The sequence below is a fragment of the Lepidochelys kempii genome, chromosome 11 (assembly GCF_965140265.1).
Source record: "Lepidochelys kempii isolate rLepKem1 chromosome 11, rLepKem1.hap2, whole genome shotgun sequence".
Classification (NCBI taxonomy): Eukaryota; Metazoa; Chordata; order Testudines; family Cheloniidae; genus Lepidochelys; species Lepidochelys kempii.
In genome coordinates this window covers 64,641,196-64,658,521 of record NC_133266.1, presented here as the reverse complement: position 1 = coordinate 64,658,521, position 17,326 = coordinate 64,641,196, and the positions used below count along the sequence as shown (strand labels likewise).

The window sequence follows — 17,326 nt, the reverse complement described above, 5'->3', positions numbered from 1 at the left end:
GATAGGCAAATTGCTACAGAGGAAACTGAAGCTGTAATTAAGAATTTAAAATCCAATAAAGCCCCAGGGTTTCTGGGGAGTATTATAAATCCTTACAGTAAGTGTTGGTCCCTATTTTAACTGAATTGTTTAATGTTGTTTTGCTGGGGAAACAAGATGCCAGATAAAGGGAAAGAGGCAAAAATTGTGGTCATTCCTACAGAAGGAAAAGATCTTACCAACCGTGAATCATACAGACAAGTTTCTTTAACTAATGTAGATGCTAAAATTTATGCTAAGCTGCTAGAAAACAGATTGAGTGTCACCTGGCCCAAATGTGTTCACCCACACCAGTCTGGATTCATTGCCAGCAGACATTTTTCTGATATCAGAAAAACTCCGAATTTGACCTAAAAATGTTAATTCTAGCAATTTTTCCTGTGTGCTACTTTCAATGGACGCTGAGAAAGTCTTTGACCAGCTGTAGTGGGAGTACTTTAGACAGATTTTGGTAAGGTTTGGTTTTGGAAATCAGTTTCATAAGTGTATATCAGCCCTATTTATTCCTTCTGAAGCCATTTGTAATAAATGTGAGAAATACCCTTGATAAAGGGCATCAGAATGCTTTCTGGATTAGAACACAAAATAGCTTTGGATGCTGATAATGTCTTGTTATATTTGTACGATCCAGAAGCCTCGATAAAAATGATAAAACAATTGACTTTGGAATTTGGGCATGTAGCAGGCTTCAAAATAAACTATTATAAATCTGAAATTTTAGAAATTAATACTCCAGAAAGGGCCAAATCAAACTGTCAGCTGCGTCAATTTAAATGGATAAAAAAGTCTTTACAATATTTAGGAATAAATATTGTAGAGAAAAACTTTTTTAAGGTAAATTTTCCTCCAATGTGGAATAAAATAATAAAAGACTTGAAGGAATGGAACAAATATGATTTTTTTTGGCTAGATAGGGTAGCCTCAGTAAAGATGAATGTCCTTCCAAAAAATACTACTTTTGTTTTAGCACATCCCAGATGAGACATTAAAAATATAGCAGGAAGCACTATTTAAATTCATATTAAAACATAAAAAGAGAAAGGATGAATTCTAACATTCAAAGGTGGGGTGGACTAACTTTCCCTAATTTTCCTTACTATCCATCACAATTAAAATGTGATTAATTGGGTTAACAGACCATCCAAACACTAGGTAAAATTCAATCAAGATTGGAGTCCAAATAGTCATAGTAATTGTTGGGTTAAAAAGAAATCCAGGTAATTAAATATAGAAAAAAAAATAACCCATTTATCCAGACCACCTCAGCAGTTTTGCACTATTTTTTTAAAAAAATTCCTGTCAGGGAGGCCTTCTCCCTTAGCTACTTTCATTAATAATCAGGAATTTATCCCTAGAAAATATCAAAGTTACTAGTTGTGGGTAAAAGCCAAGATTGTTCCATTCAGACAGCTGTTACTGGGTCCTGATTTGAAATCATACCAAAAGATATGAAATAATGATATACTAAAATAATATAAAGATCTTGTATTTCACAAGTCAAACATTTTCTTGTGAAATGTGGATGCAAGGCAGCTCTCTCTAGACCTTTAACCACATTCTAGGAGTTCAACCAGGAGCAAGCTAAAGAATGGTATGTATCTTAAAAATCAAACCTATTTTGACTGAAAAAGATACTGATAAAAAGACAACCCAGATGAAAAGATGGGAGAGGGATTTTGGAAATAAATCTGATATGGAGAAGGGGGTCTCTATATGGGAAATGGGATATACATCTTCAATTTGCGTAGCCCATATTTATAAATTGCTGTATAGATAGCATTTGAATCTAGTTAAGATCTGGCACATTTTTGCTACCAGAGAGTCGCTCAGTTGGACGGGTTGCAAAGAAAGGGGTACATACTTGCACACATAGTGGTTAAGTCCAGGAATTAGATGGTTTGGGGAAGAAGTTATTAAAGAGATTCGTTTTCTGACAAAATACCAGTATCCTAGAGCCCCCTTGACCTCCTTACTTAATGTTCCAGGAGAGGATCTACATATTAAACAGAACCAATTAATTTCTTCTTTATTGTTAGTGGCTAGACTTTATATTTTATATTACTGGAAAAATGTAACTCTTCCTCCTATGGAATTGTGATGTTGTAAGATATGGACTGTCCTTGTAATAGAAAAGTTTTCATACCAAGTATGTACACAAGAGAAGTGCCAACAAGAGGACAGGTGTTTAGAAATGTGATCACCCTTTTCAACATACACACAGAAGGATGGTTCACCTGTCAGATGCTGTAGATTAGCCTTTGAATATTAACCTGATCCAGAAAAAGTTATAAAACTGATGTATGATGTAGTATATGAACATTTTATTGTAACTTTGCCTTAATAGGTTTCAAAAGACAGCCTGACCAACTACTCACAGCAGACTGACACATTACAAGGGCTCCACTGCCACCTGAATTACAGAAAGGAAGGGAACATCTGCAGAGTTGGCAATCTGGAGAGCAGTATTGAAAGCTGATGTCATGAACTGATTATAATGATTGCAGACTCATAGGCAATGTTGAATCTGTTCCTGGTGTGTGCTCTGCTCCCCCAGGGTCACTTACATTATGATTTTCCTTTTGAGGCCATCTGTTCTGTGCCATCAACCGGTTCTGAGTTTGTTCGTACCATCAGTGTTCTCTCTTCACCCTGTTCCCTAGTGACCTTCTGGTCTATTTCCCTCTGCAGTATTTTGCATTCCCTTGGGCACTTCCTTATAGGGGCCAGGTAGCTCCTTACACCTGAAGTTTACACACATTCTGTCAGAGCAAGGCTAATCACGGGGCTACAATGCCAGACAGGATGATACAGGTGCTTTTGGGACTGGCTTTGCCACAGGCTTCCTGTATAACATTACTCAAGTCACATGATCTTTCATGTGCGAGTGAAACAGATAATATTTACCTGCTGCCAACAGCACAAGCAGGCATACTGCTGGCTAAGTCCCAACCACAACCACTGCAGAGCCAGGACTTTGGGGGAATGTGACCCTAGCAATCCTACCTCTCAGGACCACCAAATGGGCAGGGGTCCTCCACAGAATTCCCCAATGGAAGGGTCCTTTAGGAAGGCCCCAGCACCCTCCTGGAGGAAGAGACTCAGCTGCCACCAGTAATAAGGGGTAGGGGTAGCTGAGCCAGGACCTCAGGGGCATTGTGGATTGAAAGAAACATTTGTTAAAGAGGTTTGTTTATTTAAAAAATAAACCTAATTAAATCTGAAACTGACAATCTTTGATGAGGCCTAATTTATTATATTCTAAAGTCATTTAAGTTAAATACCAAAAAAAAAAAAAAATTAATCGGTACATGTTTGTAGCCAAGTTTTCAAGAAAGCCAAGCCACTGAACAGCTGAAGGTCATTGGCTAGGCACCTGGAACCAGAGTTTGGTGAAGTGCTGAACTCGATTTTGACAGCAGTAGCCTCTTCCGCAATTTCAGAGAGAATATTTTCTTTATGTCAGTTTATTCAGCTAGTTCAGTGGAATGACTAGTTCCTTCAAAAGTTAACGAATCAATTTGGAGTTGAACAAGCTGAAAAGTTTGGTGTCCCACTTTCAATCTCTGACTAAATACTACATGTGAGAGGATATCTGCTAGTTCTAAAATCCTGAAGAACATAATGAATTGAACTAACTACAGATACTAACTGTTTATTTAAACAAGGAAGTTGTTATCAGAAACTGTTAGTTTTAAATGCAAAACTAAAAGTAAATTATATAGCTTAAACAAATGTGTATTGATAGAGTGTTCTCCTGGTCAGCAAAAAGACTATATTTAGTTGCTGATCACCGTTAAAATGTTGATCAGCCAGCAAGAATCAACCTTTCTTTAGGAAGATAACTAAGATACTACAAATGTAGAGACATAGAATCATAGAATATCAGGGTTGGAAGGGACCTCAGGAGGTCATCTAGCCCAACCCCCTGTTCAAAGCAGGGCCAATCCCCAGTTTTTGCCCCAGATCCCTAAATGGCCCCCTCAAGGATTGAACTCACAACCCTGGGTTTAGCAGGCCAATGCTCAAACCACTGAGCTATCCCTCCCCCCATGATTAAAACTGATTAAAAAAAAATAAATCAAGATTTCCTGCTTGCTGATGTAAACAGAAATTAAAATTGGTGATTTCAATCAATCCACCCTGCTCAGGTCCCTGAAGCCCCTCCTTCGCCCCATCCAAAGAGGCACTAAGTACAAAATGTGTTTTGCTTAAGACCGTTTTTCAGCATGACTTCTCTTTAGGGCCTTATGCCCTCTACTTACAGCCTGCCCATATCTAAAGCTGTATTTGCCCCATTTATATTAGCACGGTATACCCTCACTGTCTCATTTAACTGTGCTTCTCAGGTGCTTAAGACACTGTTTACAACCCCCTACTCAAATCACATGCGAGAATGTTGTGATCTCATACTGAATATTGTCGTACCCATCTAAGGCAGCATGTTCATTCTCTTCCACAATATGTGAGGTTCCTGGGACTTGGGAGTATTTTTTTTAAAAACTCTGTTTAATGGTGTGGAGATGGAGTGGTTTGAAGTACAGGATTAGAGATCAGGAGATCTGCATTCTACTTTACCTCTGCTACTGATTTACTAGGGTAAGGGACCATCGACAAGGCACTCCACTCTCCATGCTTCTATTCCACCACCACCACCACCTTCACCGCCTCAAAAAAGGATTATAGTTCTACAGAAGAGTATTGTGACATTTTAAAAAAAACCCACACTCTCAAGCAGGAAGATAGCATAAAAACTTAAAGTATTCTTTAATGCTCAGTCTTCATTATACTCAATAGCAGAAAAAGCTTTAGTGAGTTTGTTCAGAGGTTGTTTGGGGAAAAACCTAGTTTCCTATCAGTTTACAAATCAAGGGTATGTCTACACTGTAATTAGACTGCAGCTGACATGGACTCACGGGGCTCAGGATAAGGGGTTGTTTAATTGTGGTGCAGAAATCCAGGCTCAGCCTGCAGCCTAAGTTCTGGGACCCTCCCGCTTTGCATGGTCCTAGAGCCTGGGCTCCAGTCCAAGCTCAAATGTCTACACTGCAGATAGACAGCCCCTGAACCTGAGCTTGAGTCAGCTGACATGGGCCAGCTGTGTGTTTTTAATTGCCAGTGGGAGCTGCAGGGGAGTTGATGTTCCTCAAACTGATGTGAAGAAAGGCAGGGGGCACTAGAGGAGTACCATGTCATGTAGCCTGTTGATTTGGAGGAAGAAGGCAACAGTGAATGGGTCATATTTGTCAATGACAGCAGAACTGTTTCATTTATCAAAATGTATATAGGACCATAAAAAAAGGCAGATCCAGTCAGAATAGTACACAGTTTGGCAGCATGATAGTTTAAAGAAGTGTAAGTTTACAGAGAAATAAGACACTAGCCTTCTTCTGTACACTAGTAAGCTCTGAATTTGCATGATCCTTTGCAGAAAGAGATGGGGTTTTCAGTGGATAACTCACTGAAGCTGTCTGCCCAATGGGCAGCAACTTTAAAAACATTTATACTTAGATCATTCCAAACAGATAGACAATGTCAGATGCATCTACCAATAGTACCTCTCCTTCTGCCCCCACTACCATGTACAACAACAATTGCAGTTTTGGCTACCTCACTTTAGGAAAGGTACGAAGAATGTAAACCTTTCTGTACCTCTAACTGGGTTTGTTTGAAATTTATCACAATGTGAGAAATTGAAAAGAATAATAATAAAAAAAGCTATTTAATCTACTAAGATTTAGAGACAAAGTATGCCTGTCTAATTCACAGTAGTCCACCAGAGTCAAAAGGACTACTTGTGTAAGTAAGACCAGAAGAATTTGGCCCTTAGAGCAAGACTCAGCTAAGGATATTAAAAATTATGAAGCATCTAAGGAGAACCAATGAGTCCTTTTATACCGGGGTGGGCAAACCAGGTCAGACAGGGCAAATGAGGGTGGGCAAACCAGGACTTTGAATCCAGCCTGCGGGACTGCCACCCCAATGGCGCCGCTCCCAGAAGCGGCCGGCACCACATCCCTGTGGCCCCTGTGGGAGAGGGGGCAGAAGGCTCCGCACGCTGCTCTCATCTGCAGGCACCACCCCCTGCAGCTCCCATTGGCTGGGAACAGGGAACCATGGCCAGTGGGAGCTTCGGGGGAGGTACTGGCAGGTGAGGGTAGCGCGTGGAGCCTCTGCCCTCCCTCCCCCAGGGGCCGCAGGGACATGGTGCCGGCCACTTCTGGAGTGGCGCGGGGCCAGGGAAGGCAGGGATCCTGTCTTAGCCCAGCTGCTCGCTGCTGCCATCCTGGAGCCCGCACCCCGAACCCTTCCTGCACTCTGCACTCCCTCCTGTACCCTAACCCCCTGCCCTGAGCCCCCTGATGCACGCTGCCCCTTCCTGCACACTGTACCCCCCCACACATCCCAACCCTTTGCCCCAGCCCTATATTCATGGCCCTGCATGCAATTTCCCCACCCAGATGTGGCCCTGTGGCCAAAAAGTTTGCCCACCCCTGTTTTATACCCTAATATGGAAACAAGTGAAACCAAAACTTAAAGTGCAGTGAATTTAGAGCCAAGGAAAAAGTGGCACTTCTTTGCATGATGTATGTACAATCAACCAATGAAATTCACTGTCTATAGCAAACAGTCCTTGAATCAAATATGTCTGAGATACTAAATATGGATAGACAGTAACGGCTACGGAACATTGTGTAGTTGTGCCAGCCAATAACACTATATGATAATCACATCCCATCCTTCAGGGCATGAGCTGATTGCCTGCAGAGATCCAAAAATATTAAGCCCCCTCCCCCCGCCCCCCAGCATGATATAATTGCATAGGTGCATTATTGGCATGGAGAGAGGCTTATCTTTCTTTTCCAAGAGTAAGAGACTGACTAGAGGAATCAGTAGCTTGATTCAACAGATCAGGTCCTATATTCTTCTTTTCTCAACTTCTCATAGTTAAGTCTCACATTTGGAAATTTCCTATCATAAACTACATAAGGACATTAATTCACAACTGCAGGATGCAGCTGAAGAAACAAGTGTTTTTTTAGTGTGCTGAGTGGTGGCCATAAGCATGAAGGCTACAAATCCTTTGTAATGCCAAATTCATTTGCTGGAGTAGATTGCCTGAATGTCTGCAGGAGAGATATTCTACCAATAAATACAGACAGAATATCAATGTGTTGCTGAATTATTCTCAGAAGCATGAAACCTCTTCAGCCATCCATGTTACAAATATAGACAACTGTAAGTACTTGGATACACACATAGAAGGACAAATGCTGAGTGAGCTTGCATCAGCATTGTAGGGGCTTACACAACAGGATGACTGTTGGACCTGTACTTGGTGGGATAAGCATGTAGGTAGGAGAACTCACATAGGTAGGAGTCTGCCTACCTATGTGGGCATACATAGGTGAGTTTCTATAATGGACCACAGAGGTGGAAGCACAGGTGTGTTAGGGCATGACTAGGGAAAATTCATGAGACCCCAAATTGGTGAAGGAGTGCAGTGCAGCCAGCTGTAATTTTTCCAACACATATCCAGCTAGGTATTGCTACTGACAATGGCTTGGTGCTTAGGAATCCAGACCTGCCATATTAGCATATATTACCCAACTCCCCCACCTCCGTCCACCCACACCAAGCACTTCCTTTGACTACTTTTTCAGTGGTCCTTTTTCAGTATTTGAAAATAAAACATTGCAGAATTCACAGCATGATAAGAAGAAAAAATGGTTCTAAATCTTCCAAGTGATATGTGGCACACATACTCAGGGTTGCTCCAGTTCTCCGTCTTGTAAGGAGGAGCCAGAGAATGCGGTAAAGACTTTAAAAAAATCATACTCTAGTCTCTCAATTTGTGTCAGGATTGCTATTTCAACTCTTAAAAAAAAATTACATCCAAATTTGACAATTGACTTAGTTTAATACATTGGAAGCTCAACTGCAGTGCACAATAACTGTTCAAGGAATCATGAAGTGTCCTAGACACATTTAATTTGACCTTGTCAAATAATTTTCTTAGCGAATCAGCTCTCTCAGAAGTCAAGCTCTTTAAAGACACAGCTGGTAATATACAGATAATGGTAACTATTTTATAATAGTTTCTGTATTTGACTGTACTGTTAAAATATTGTGTTCTCTATTTTCTGATTTGTTCAGTTTCATTAGTAGTTTGCATATGGGACTACAGAAATACAAGTTAAGGCCTTATTCCTGAAAATATTTATGCATATATTTCTTATACATATTCATATTTCCATTAATGTAACTGGGATTAATTATATGCACAAAGTTAAGCACATAAGTGATTGCAGGATGAGGGCCCAAGATATTGTTGCCCCCACCCAAATATTTTACTATGGTCTTTGAACATGACAAATTTCTCAACTAATATGCTTTTAAGTGCATTTTGGGCTGCATGTCTGGTTTGACTTCTTTGCATAGGTATTTGGAACATTTTTCCATCTCTGGGGTAACTACTGATGTAAATGGATTCACACAAGAGATTATTTGGCCCTTTGAGTTCATTCTTTTATCAAGTTTCCATATTTAGCCAATGCTGCATAAAACTAGTAAACTACGATGAGTTTAAGACAAAAAACATACCACGCAGGAAGCTTCATACTGTTTTCCCAGTTTGGGCCTCAAAAATGCACTAAAAATCCAACAAACAGCAAAAACAAGAGTTAGCTTTCATAACAGTAGTTATAGATATGCACATTAAGCACGTTCTTTATTGAGTCATTTTTAATTAAATTATTTTGTCAGTGTGACAAGGTTACTTAAGTGGCTAGATAAGCCCATGTAACAAACAGGAATGAAGCCATGAGAAATTCAGATACCTGTTGAAAGCACTGTACAGAATGTTATTATTACCTTTTCCATAAACAGAAGGTTTTCACAAATACCATGCAAATACCAATATAAAAGCAAGACATTTTAAAAATATGATTTTCTTCCATTAAAGGTAAATAGAATTCAGCCATTTTAACTCATCAGAACGAAGCCTAGTAGTCACATTTACCATTTATCAAAGTATTTAGGAGAATAAGAATATATTAAGTATTACTGAAGCTATGAGTTGAATAGCTTTAGTTTGCTAGTAGATTGTGTTAATGATCTTTTCCACTCTGTTTCTTTCCCTCTAATTATTAATACACAGCTATCTGAATGGCTTGGAGGCCTCCATTTCCTCACAAGTTTTAGCTAGAAAACTCACCCACCCCACAACAAGTAGTTAGACTTGAGGACGTCAGTGACCCAGCCAGAGGTTAAAGGTCTGTTACAGGAGTGGGTTGTGGGGGGCTGCAATGTGCAGGAGCTCAGGCCTTGAAGTTTGAGGCTATTTCGGACCTCATAATGCAGTGTTTGCTCAAACTCAGCCATCCCTTGGAAGTTTGCCTTAGCAGTCTACCACTGGATAAACAACAACACCCCCCCCCCCCCAGAGACCCTACAAAAACAAACATCACACTAACAGGTTGACAGTCAGAGGGTTTGGGGGGTGTTTTTTGGGGGGGGTAGAAATACTAATCGCATAAAGATAGCCCAGATTTTGAAGTGGGGGGAACCCCACCCCCCCAATATTCATCCAGCCCTCCCCTCCTCAGGCAGTCCGGGGCTGACCCGGGAGCCAGCTCAACTAGGGGCGCCCGGACTTGGGCAGAGCGCCAGTCACGTCCAGCCCGCGGGCAGCGCGGCCGCCGGCCCGTCAGCCCTGCCGGCGGGGGCCCCCGAGGCCCGCCAAGCGGGACAGGGGGCCGGCGCCGGGTACCCCGCCCGGCTCCGCTCGCACCTGGTTTGCCGCCACAGGAAGGTCTGGATGGGCAGAGGGACGCCGCGGCCGCCCTCCTGCTCCGGGCCCTCGGAGCTTTTCCTCTTCACCATGGCGGCGGCGGCGGCCCGCGCCGAGCCAGCCCGGGGCGCCCGCGGCTGCTTCCCCGCGCCGCGCAAGATGGCTGCAGCAGGCTGGGAGGCGGCGGGGCGGGGGCTGGGTGAGAGCGAGCGAGCGACGGTGTCCGCCTCCTCCCGGCCTTCAGCACCTCCCTCCGCGGACAGCGACCAGCGCCAGCCCCCGGCAGGGCAGCGCCGGGCGCCAGCCCTTGAGCCCCCAGGGCAGGCCGCGCTCTCCTACCGCGCCCGGCCCACAGCCGCGGCTGGGCCAAGCGCCACCTGTGGCGAGTGCAACCCCAGCCCGTCCTTCCCGAGCAGCGTCCCGCTCTCCCCGCAGGAGGGACGGGGGGTGTCTCTGCCCCTGCGAGTAATAACCGTCTGCAGCCCCCTCAAAGGGCGCCTGCTGGGTAACTACCCAAAAAGAGGTGCAGGAGAGGGGTCCTCCCCCTGCGGGACATCAAGAGGTGTGTGGGAGTTCCCTCGTCACAGGGCGAGAAGAGACGGGGACCTCACCACTTTGTGTGGCAGCAGGGGATGAAAAAGGCTGGCCCCTGTCCCAGAGAGGCTGTTACCGTGGGTTGTTTACAGGGCAGGAGAAGGAGGGGAACGACTCAGGTACCTGTTCCTTTATGAGGGTGCTTTGAGGCAGGGGTTCTCACAAAACGTTTCTTGGGGGCCTCTGATTGCGGCCACCAACTCTTGCTGGTGGCCGCTTGGACAAGTTTTTCTAAAACACTCAGGTTTCAACCTTTGGGACAAAAAGTAAATATGCCTGTTGCCATGTCCAAATCATTGTAATTTATTTATGTACAGTTGTCTCTACTCTTTACTGGACCTAAACAGAATACAAAAAATACGGTGCTTTGCATGTTTTTGTCGTTGTTTGTGCGGTTGTTCCCCCCCCCCCCCTTTTCCTTTGGACCTGTCAGCTAGTAAGTCTGTTTCTGTGAAAAGTGATATTAACAAACACACAGATATCACTTTTCACAGCAGAGGAGCTAGCTAGAAGGCAGTGAAAAGTGACATTAACAAACATCACTTTTCACAACAGCCTTACCCGGCCCTGGCAAGCCAGGAGACAAATTAAGTTCTGGATGGGGAGGTGGGCAGGGAGACAGTGGGGGCTGGTGTTGGTGAAGGGACAGGAGAAGCAGCGGGGGCCCAGGTGCGGTGGTGAGCTTGGGACCCCAGACCAAAATGCGACAGCGAGGGGATGGAGCCTGCTGCTGCATGGCTTAAGTCTGCTACCCACCACCCCAGGGCAGAAGTCTGAGCCCCACCACGCCTGACAGGGTGGGGAACTCTGGTTGCTACTTGTACTTGATATGAAGGAGCCATACATGTGTGTGCCAGCTGTATAATGCCAGCACTTCAGCCTGTGCTGCCTCATTAACTGCCCCACTTGTTCCATGTAGATGCCAAATGTGATAAAGGAAAGATTTAGCCTTGTGGGACTTTGCAGGCAAGGCCATCAAAGGTAGAGAACAGTTGCCCGTAACATAGCGTTGTTAAGACCCAAACCATTCATTCATGCATCTTCTTAGAGATGGGACTGCAGAAATGTGGTGACCAACAGTACCAAATGCCAGACATCCAGCAGGAGGTCTATGATTTTATACCCTGGCCTTTGGGCAGGAGGGTGTCATGCACCATGCCACAACCCTTTTCTAACAGAGGAATCCAGGAGACTGGCTGCTGAAGCATGTTCTGGGACCTTCTAAGTTTAGTTACAGTGGGCAGCAGCTTGCAAGAACTCCAGCAAAGAATTATTGTTTCTTTAGTTTTGGTAAGGCTACTCCATGTTTTAATGTGGATGGTAGATTTCCCTCAGAAGAAGATGGTCTCTGCGTCAGGGATCAGGTATTCTCTAGCAACCCAGGCAAGACAGGGGCAGAGAAACAGGTAGCAGCCCTGTTTGCTATGAGAGTTTCCATGACTCTAACTTGTCAAAGGGGGGTCAGCTTCTTGAAATCCATACCACCCTTGTTGTTCTTAGCTTGTTATTTTCTGATGTGTGGAGAGGCCTCCGGGAAGAGTCTAACTTACAGTAAGAGATGCCAGGTTCTAGGGCTGCATGGGATGCTTTCATGAAATAATGTGTGTTCTGCAATATTTCTGTGCAGTGTCTTTTTGCTACCTCTGCTGCAGTGGCTAACGAGGCACCCTGGATCCTTCATTGCAATGGTACTAGTTTTGTGTAAAAAAAAAAAAAAGACTCTTATGGCCAAGTCTATCCATATCTGCTACTTCAGAGCATTTCGGGAGGCTAAATGTATAAAGAAAGTCAAAGCCAACAATCGAAAGGTGCTCTAGAAGTGAAAGGTAATATAGGCTACAGTTTTCAAACCTGGGGGACTGAAATAAAAATGGCCTGATTTTCAGAGAAGCCTAGAGCTCACAACTCCCAGGCTGGGTACATCAAGTAAAGAGGCCACAAGCTACCTGCAGGATCATGACAAGTTCAGGCTTGTGATAAACAATACAAGTAGCTTATGCTTTATGACCTACATAAGGTGCCCTGCCCCCTAGATGTCAGAGATTGCCAATAGTTTTGATAAGATTTAAGCCTGGTGTAGTCCTTGCATTGGCTGACCTTACTGAAGAGCCAAGTTGATCTGTGACCAAGAGGGAGTTTTAAAAAATACTTGTTTTTATTAATCCCAGGCATGCCTCAGTTTTCCTCTGTACATTGCATTGCTAACATGTAGGTGCAAAAGGGTTAACGTTGTTCTTGGAACAGTGCAGGAGGGGTGCGTGCATGCATGCTTGCTATCTGGAAGGAATTAACAGGATCATTGAAGAACTGTTTCAAACCAAACAGAGGGTCCAGAATGACAGACATCCCAGTGACTGAGCAATCAACAGGAAACCCCAGCAGGGTAGGACTCGGGAACTAAGCAGGAGAACAAGGTGTCAGGCAACCAGAAGGGTGGCTCTTTTGGAGGGCCTCAGGAGCCTTGACCTAGGGGAGACAAAAAGGAGGAACAGGTAGGGAGAGCCAGAGATGGAGTTCATCACAGCTTGGTGAGCTCCTAGTGGCACTTGTTTGACCAGAGTGAACTATAGCTTAACTTCTGCCCCTCTGTGCTAACCTAGGGACTCAGATGCCAGGTGACTAATAAATGGTTACCTTGTTTTGTAAAGGCTGCCTATGTTGATGTAAAGAGGGGCACAGTAAACAAACACCTCCTACAGAAGGATTTGGATTTGCTGCAGGGAGTCACGGGAAGAGATAAGGGGAAAGCCCAGGCTTCGAGTCCCCTGGCCTCTGTGGGTGCTAGCACACTAAAGCGGTCACTCCCCAGAGACTGGCGACAGCATGGGGCAGACTAGACCTTGTGATGGGATCAACCACATTCTTCGAGGCTCAGGAGGATATAAGCATATGTGGATGCCATTTTGAGTGGCTAGCCAGTCTTACCATTGAGATTAGGACTAAAATAGCCACTAGTGCCAAAATACAAGGGGGAATCAGGTTTGAGACCTCTGTATTCCCTGATAATTAAATGGACCAACCCATCCTGCCCATCCTCTGTGACTATTTTACAGTCTTTTCCTTTCTAAAGAAGTCACTGACAATAGGACCCTGAATTCATAACTTGATCATTTTGAGCAGATTACTTCCAGTCCCCACAAGAGCATAGACCAGGGCAGGGATTGGCAACCTTTGGGGGCTGCGGGAAGTGGCGCGGGCCGAGGGATGTGCTGGCCGCCCTTTCTGCATCCCCCATTGGCCTGGGACAGCGAACTGTGGCCAGTGGGAGCCACGATCAGTCGAACCTGCAGACGCGGCAGGTAAATAAACCAGCCCGGCCAGCCAGGGGGCTTACCCTGGCAGGCCATGTGCCAAAGGTTGCCAATCTCTGGACTAGGGGAAAGAGCAGTACAGAATGCTCAGAGAATTTTAACAGAAAGATCCCACATTAGGTCTGCTAACAGTCACCAGCCATAGACAATGCCACCAGCCTTATACAAATCTTTGTCATAAGTGGCCCTCCTTAAAGGATGCAAGACTGAAAGCTAGCAAATTGAGTTCATCATCTTTGACTGTTAGAATGAAATGCAAGTCTTACTCAAACTTAAACCAGAATAACTAGCCCTGCTAAAAGTGGAAGACAATCCCTGGTTTAGTGAGACTTCACTTCCTATTTCAGGTCTACTCTGACCACCAAGAAAGTCTTTTACACCAGCTGTTGTCACTATGAGATTCTTTCCATGAGATTCTATATTGTTTTGAATGATAAAGGTTCCAAGAACAGACCCAAAAAAGTGGGATGTTGGTCATGTGACCTTGCTGCCTTAGGGAAGGGAGAGACTCCTACTTTTGAACCCTTCTCGACAAGACTATCAGATGCTAGAGGTATAGTCCAATTGAAATGGATAAAACTCTTTAGGATCAGAAGATGAATAGACCTGGATGAATGATGAGGCCAGTGGAGACTCTGGAACTGTAATTTGCTACAAATGTTAGTTCTCATTTATAATAATTAAAAAAAAAAGATGGAGGATGACAATAAGTGTACTGTTTCTTTATAAGTGTGACAGCAAGCCAGGAAGGATAGGGCTGTGGAAGTTTCTAGGGAGAACCTTTAGGGACTATATTATGTTCCTGGTTTAGTGATGGCAATGCTTTGCATTATCACATGACAGTACTCAAGATGACAATATAGAATTGTAATGGACATACTCAAGGAGGGAGTGATGCAGGCAGAGCCTATCACCAACAAGTCTTTCCACCGCCCAAGCCAGATTCAACAGTGGGATGGAGAACTGGGACAACCTGGCTGATCTCAACAGTCTTATGCCCTGCCAAGACAAGATATGCTCTTGCCAGTGGGAAAGATGTCTTTTAAAGTATATAAACCCAATATCAGGTAGGCTAACTGATATAAGAGACTGGATGAATTCCCCAGACAAGCTACAGTATTTAAAGAGACTAGGGTTTCTTTTTTAAAAAAAAAACAAACAAACCACACAATTAGATGTAAAAGCAAGTAGAACAATTTGAAAAGTCTGAGTGAAAGGGTTAATTGTGCAGTTTATGCTCCAAATATGCCAACTTTGACACTTTGGGCCAGATACTCAGCTGGTGTAAGCCGTGCCGGTGTGGTCTTCAGTGGACCTGTGCCAATTATACCAGCTGAGTATCTGGCTCTTTACCTGTGCAAACTGGTAAAGTTTCTACTACATACTTGCCATTTTAAGTACTGGGAATCTCAAACTAGTGGAAGAAATCTGAAGTGTCATCATAAATAGAGGATTTTAAAACATGGAGATTCCCATCTGCTGGTGCAAAAGGAACAGTGAGGAAGAAGAGTTTCAGAAGGACAAGGATCTCAGATCTAGGTGAAGATTCTCTGGTCTGGCCAAGCTGTAATTAGCACAAGACAAAGGAAGAGAGGCAAGGGTGGCTTTATGCTTTTTATGTGGTTCCCAAATTCTGGAGTAGCTGCAGGCCAATTTGGTCCCTGCTGCAATTTACAGCAGCCTCTGCTCTGCAGGGGTTCCCTAGCTGGGGAACTGGCAACTAACAAGAGAGAATCAGACTGCAAGTTAGGAACACATTTTCTATTAACCTTTATCCTACTTGTAAAAACCACAGATTATCTGCTCACAGCTGGGGCTGTCATTCACACTAACAGCCACCATTTGGGTGTACTTACATACTAACAAGATGGTGCCCCAGTAAGAAATGCCTCAGACCCACCCCAGCTTTCCTTGACAGCCAAATAGAGGTCAGTGATTAAATATCTAGGAAAAAAAAAATCTCTGTATTAAGGGGATGGGTTGTTTCCTTTATATCCCAGGGAGTCTCTCTGGTGCTGTTTTGCCGCTTAGACATGCAGGAAACAAATCAGAACAAAGCGACATGCAGTTGCTATGATACCTACTTGTGTTTTATGGCAGTCAGAGTAAATAGGATCAACCTGAATAATTTGTTTGAGCACAAGATAGACACTGATATGCAACAGGCCTATAGAATAGGAGACAAGTAAATGAGTTACATGGAGTGTCACAGCATAATACACTGAGGAGTCTAATAGGGCAACCTCTGCAGTGTATTAAAAAGAGAATAGTGACCTGTTGGCTTGTGATGCTATTTGGGGTCAGGAAGGAATTTTCCTCTAGGGCAGATTGGCAGAGGCCCTGGGGTTTTTTCACCTTCCTCTGCAGTGCAGGGCATGGGTCACTTGCTGGAGGATTCTCTGCACCTTGAAGTCTTTAAACCCGGATTTGAGGACTTCAATAGCTCAGACATAGGTTAGGGGTTTGTTACAGGAGTGGGTGGGTGAGATTCGGTGGCCTGCGTTGTGCAGGACATCAGACTAGACCATCATAATGGTCCCTTCTGACCTTAAAGTCTATGAGTCTAAATATCTCGTGACTTTTGCTTGGTATAACTGAATAGCATGGGCCTCAAGACATGCAGTAGCCCCCACACTTAGGCCCATATTTTCAAGAGACCTCAATGCTACATTTTCAAGTGCTCAGAACCCACAATTAAGTCCAGATTTTCAAGGAGTGCTGAGCTCTTTTGAAAGTCTGACCATTTATTTTAGGCCCTAAATGAGAAGCAAGCTCTTCTGAAGACTGGACGCTTTGCATAGGGAACACCTATGTAATGCCAGAGATACTGAGGTAATTATTCCCCACATAGGGCCCAAAACCAGTTCTGGTTTCTTGTCATGATTCAAGATAGCCAGAAGAGGTTGGGGTAACAGCAAGAGATCGCAACTGGAACCTGATTCAACTAGATTATGAAGGGCATGTTGAGCCACCTGCCCCCACTACACAGCTGAAGTAACAGGATTGGCTTAGGGACTCTTAAGGAGTGCTCTGGGGTGGGAAAAAAAAATGCCCTTTTCCAATATGGTGGCTTAAGACAGAACAGAAGCCCACCTACTCCACTGCATTTACTATATATCATGGGCAGTATTAATCTGTTATTTGTAGCCTAGTAGCACATCCCCCAAAAGTAAGGCCCTCACTGCAATTTGCGCTGTTCAAATATATTGTTAGAAGCAGTGCCAGACAGATAAAGGAGGGGAAGGAAAATGAGGCAATGCAACATCCTTAAGATCACACAGCTGGATAGGAGGACAACCAAGGCTCCCAGAGTCCCAGTCCAGTGCCCTAACCACTAGACCACACTTCCTCTTGTAGTGTTTTACAGTAGCAACAGGGGCCTGGTCTATACTTGGGGTGGGGAGGGAAAACAAAATTTAAGTTACGCAACTTCAGGTACGTGAATAACATAGCTGAAGTTGATGTACTTAGATCTACTTACCGCAGTGTCTTCACTGCGGTAAGTCGACAGCTGACACTCTCCCATCAACTCCGCCTCTCGCCCTGGTGGAGTACAGGAGAGCACTCGGCAGTTGAATTATCATGTCTAGAC

At 44.1% G+C, this 17,326-nt stretch overlaps 1 protein-coding gene across 14 annotated transcripts in view; it reads right to left on the bottom strand.

Moving 5' to 3' along the window:
* Positions 1 to 10,147, bottom strand: part of UNC80 (unc-80 homolog, NALCN channel complex subunit) — a 188,906-nt gene extending 178,759 nt beyond the window's left edge. For 6 of the 14 annotated variants that reach the window (XM_073306691.1, XM_073306686.1, XM_073306695.1 and 3 more), the window contains exons 1-2: positions 9,830 to 10,142; positions 8,641 to 8,689 (exon numbers count right to left, since the gene is read on the bottom strand). In XM_073306691.1, the coding sequence (XP_073162792.1) occupies positions 8,641 to 8,689; positions 9,830 to 9,921 (141 nt within the window). In that variant the 5' untranslated portion in view covers positions 9,922 to 10,142. Of the gene's footprint in view, positions 1 to 8,640; positions 8,690 to 9,829 lie in introns of all 14 variants that reach the window. The other 8 variants (XM_073306692.1, XM_073306696.1, XM_073306693.1 and 5 more) reach the window with 4 other exon arrangements.
* Positions 10,148 to 17,326: the final 7,179 nt, after the last annotated feature.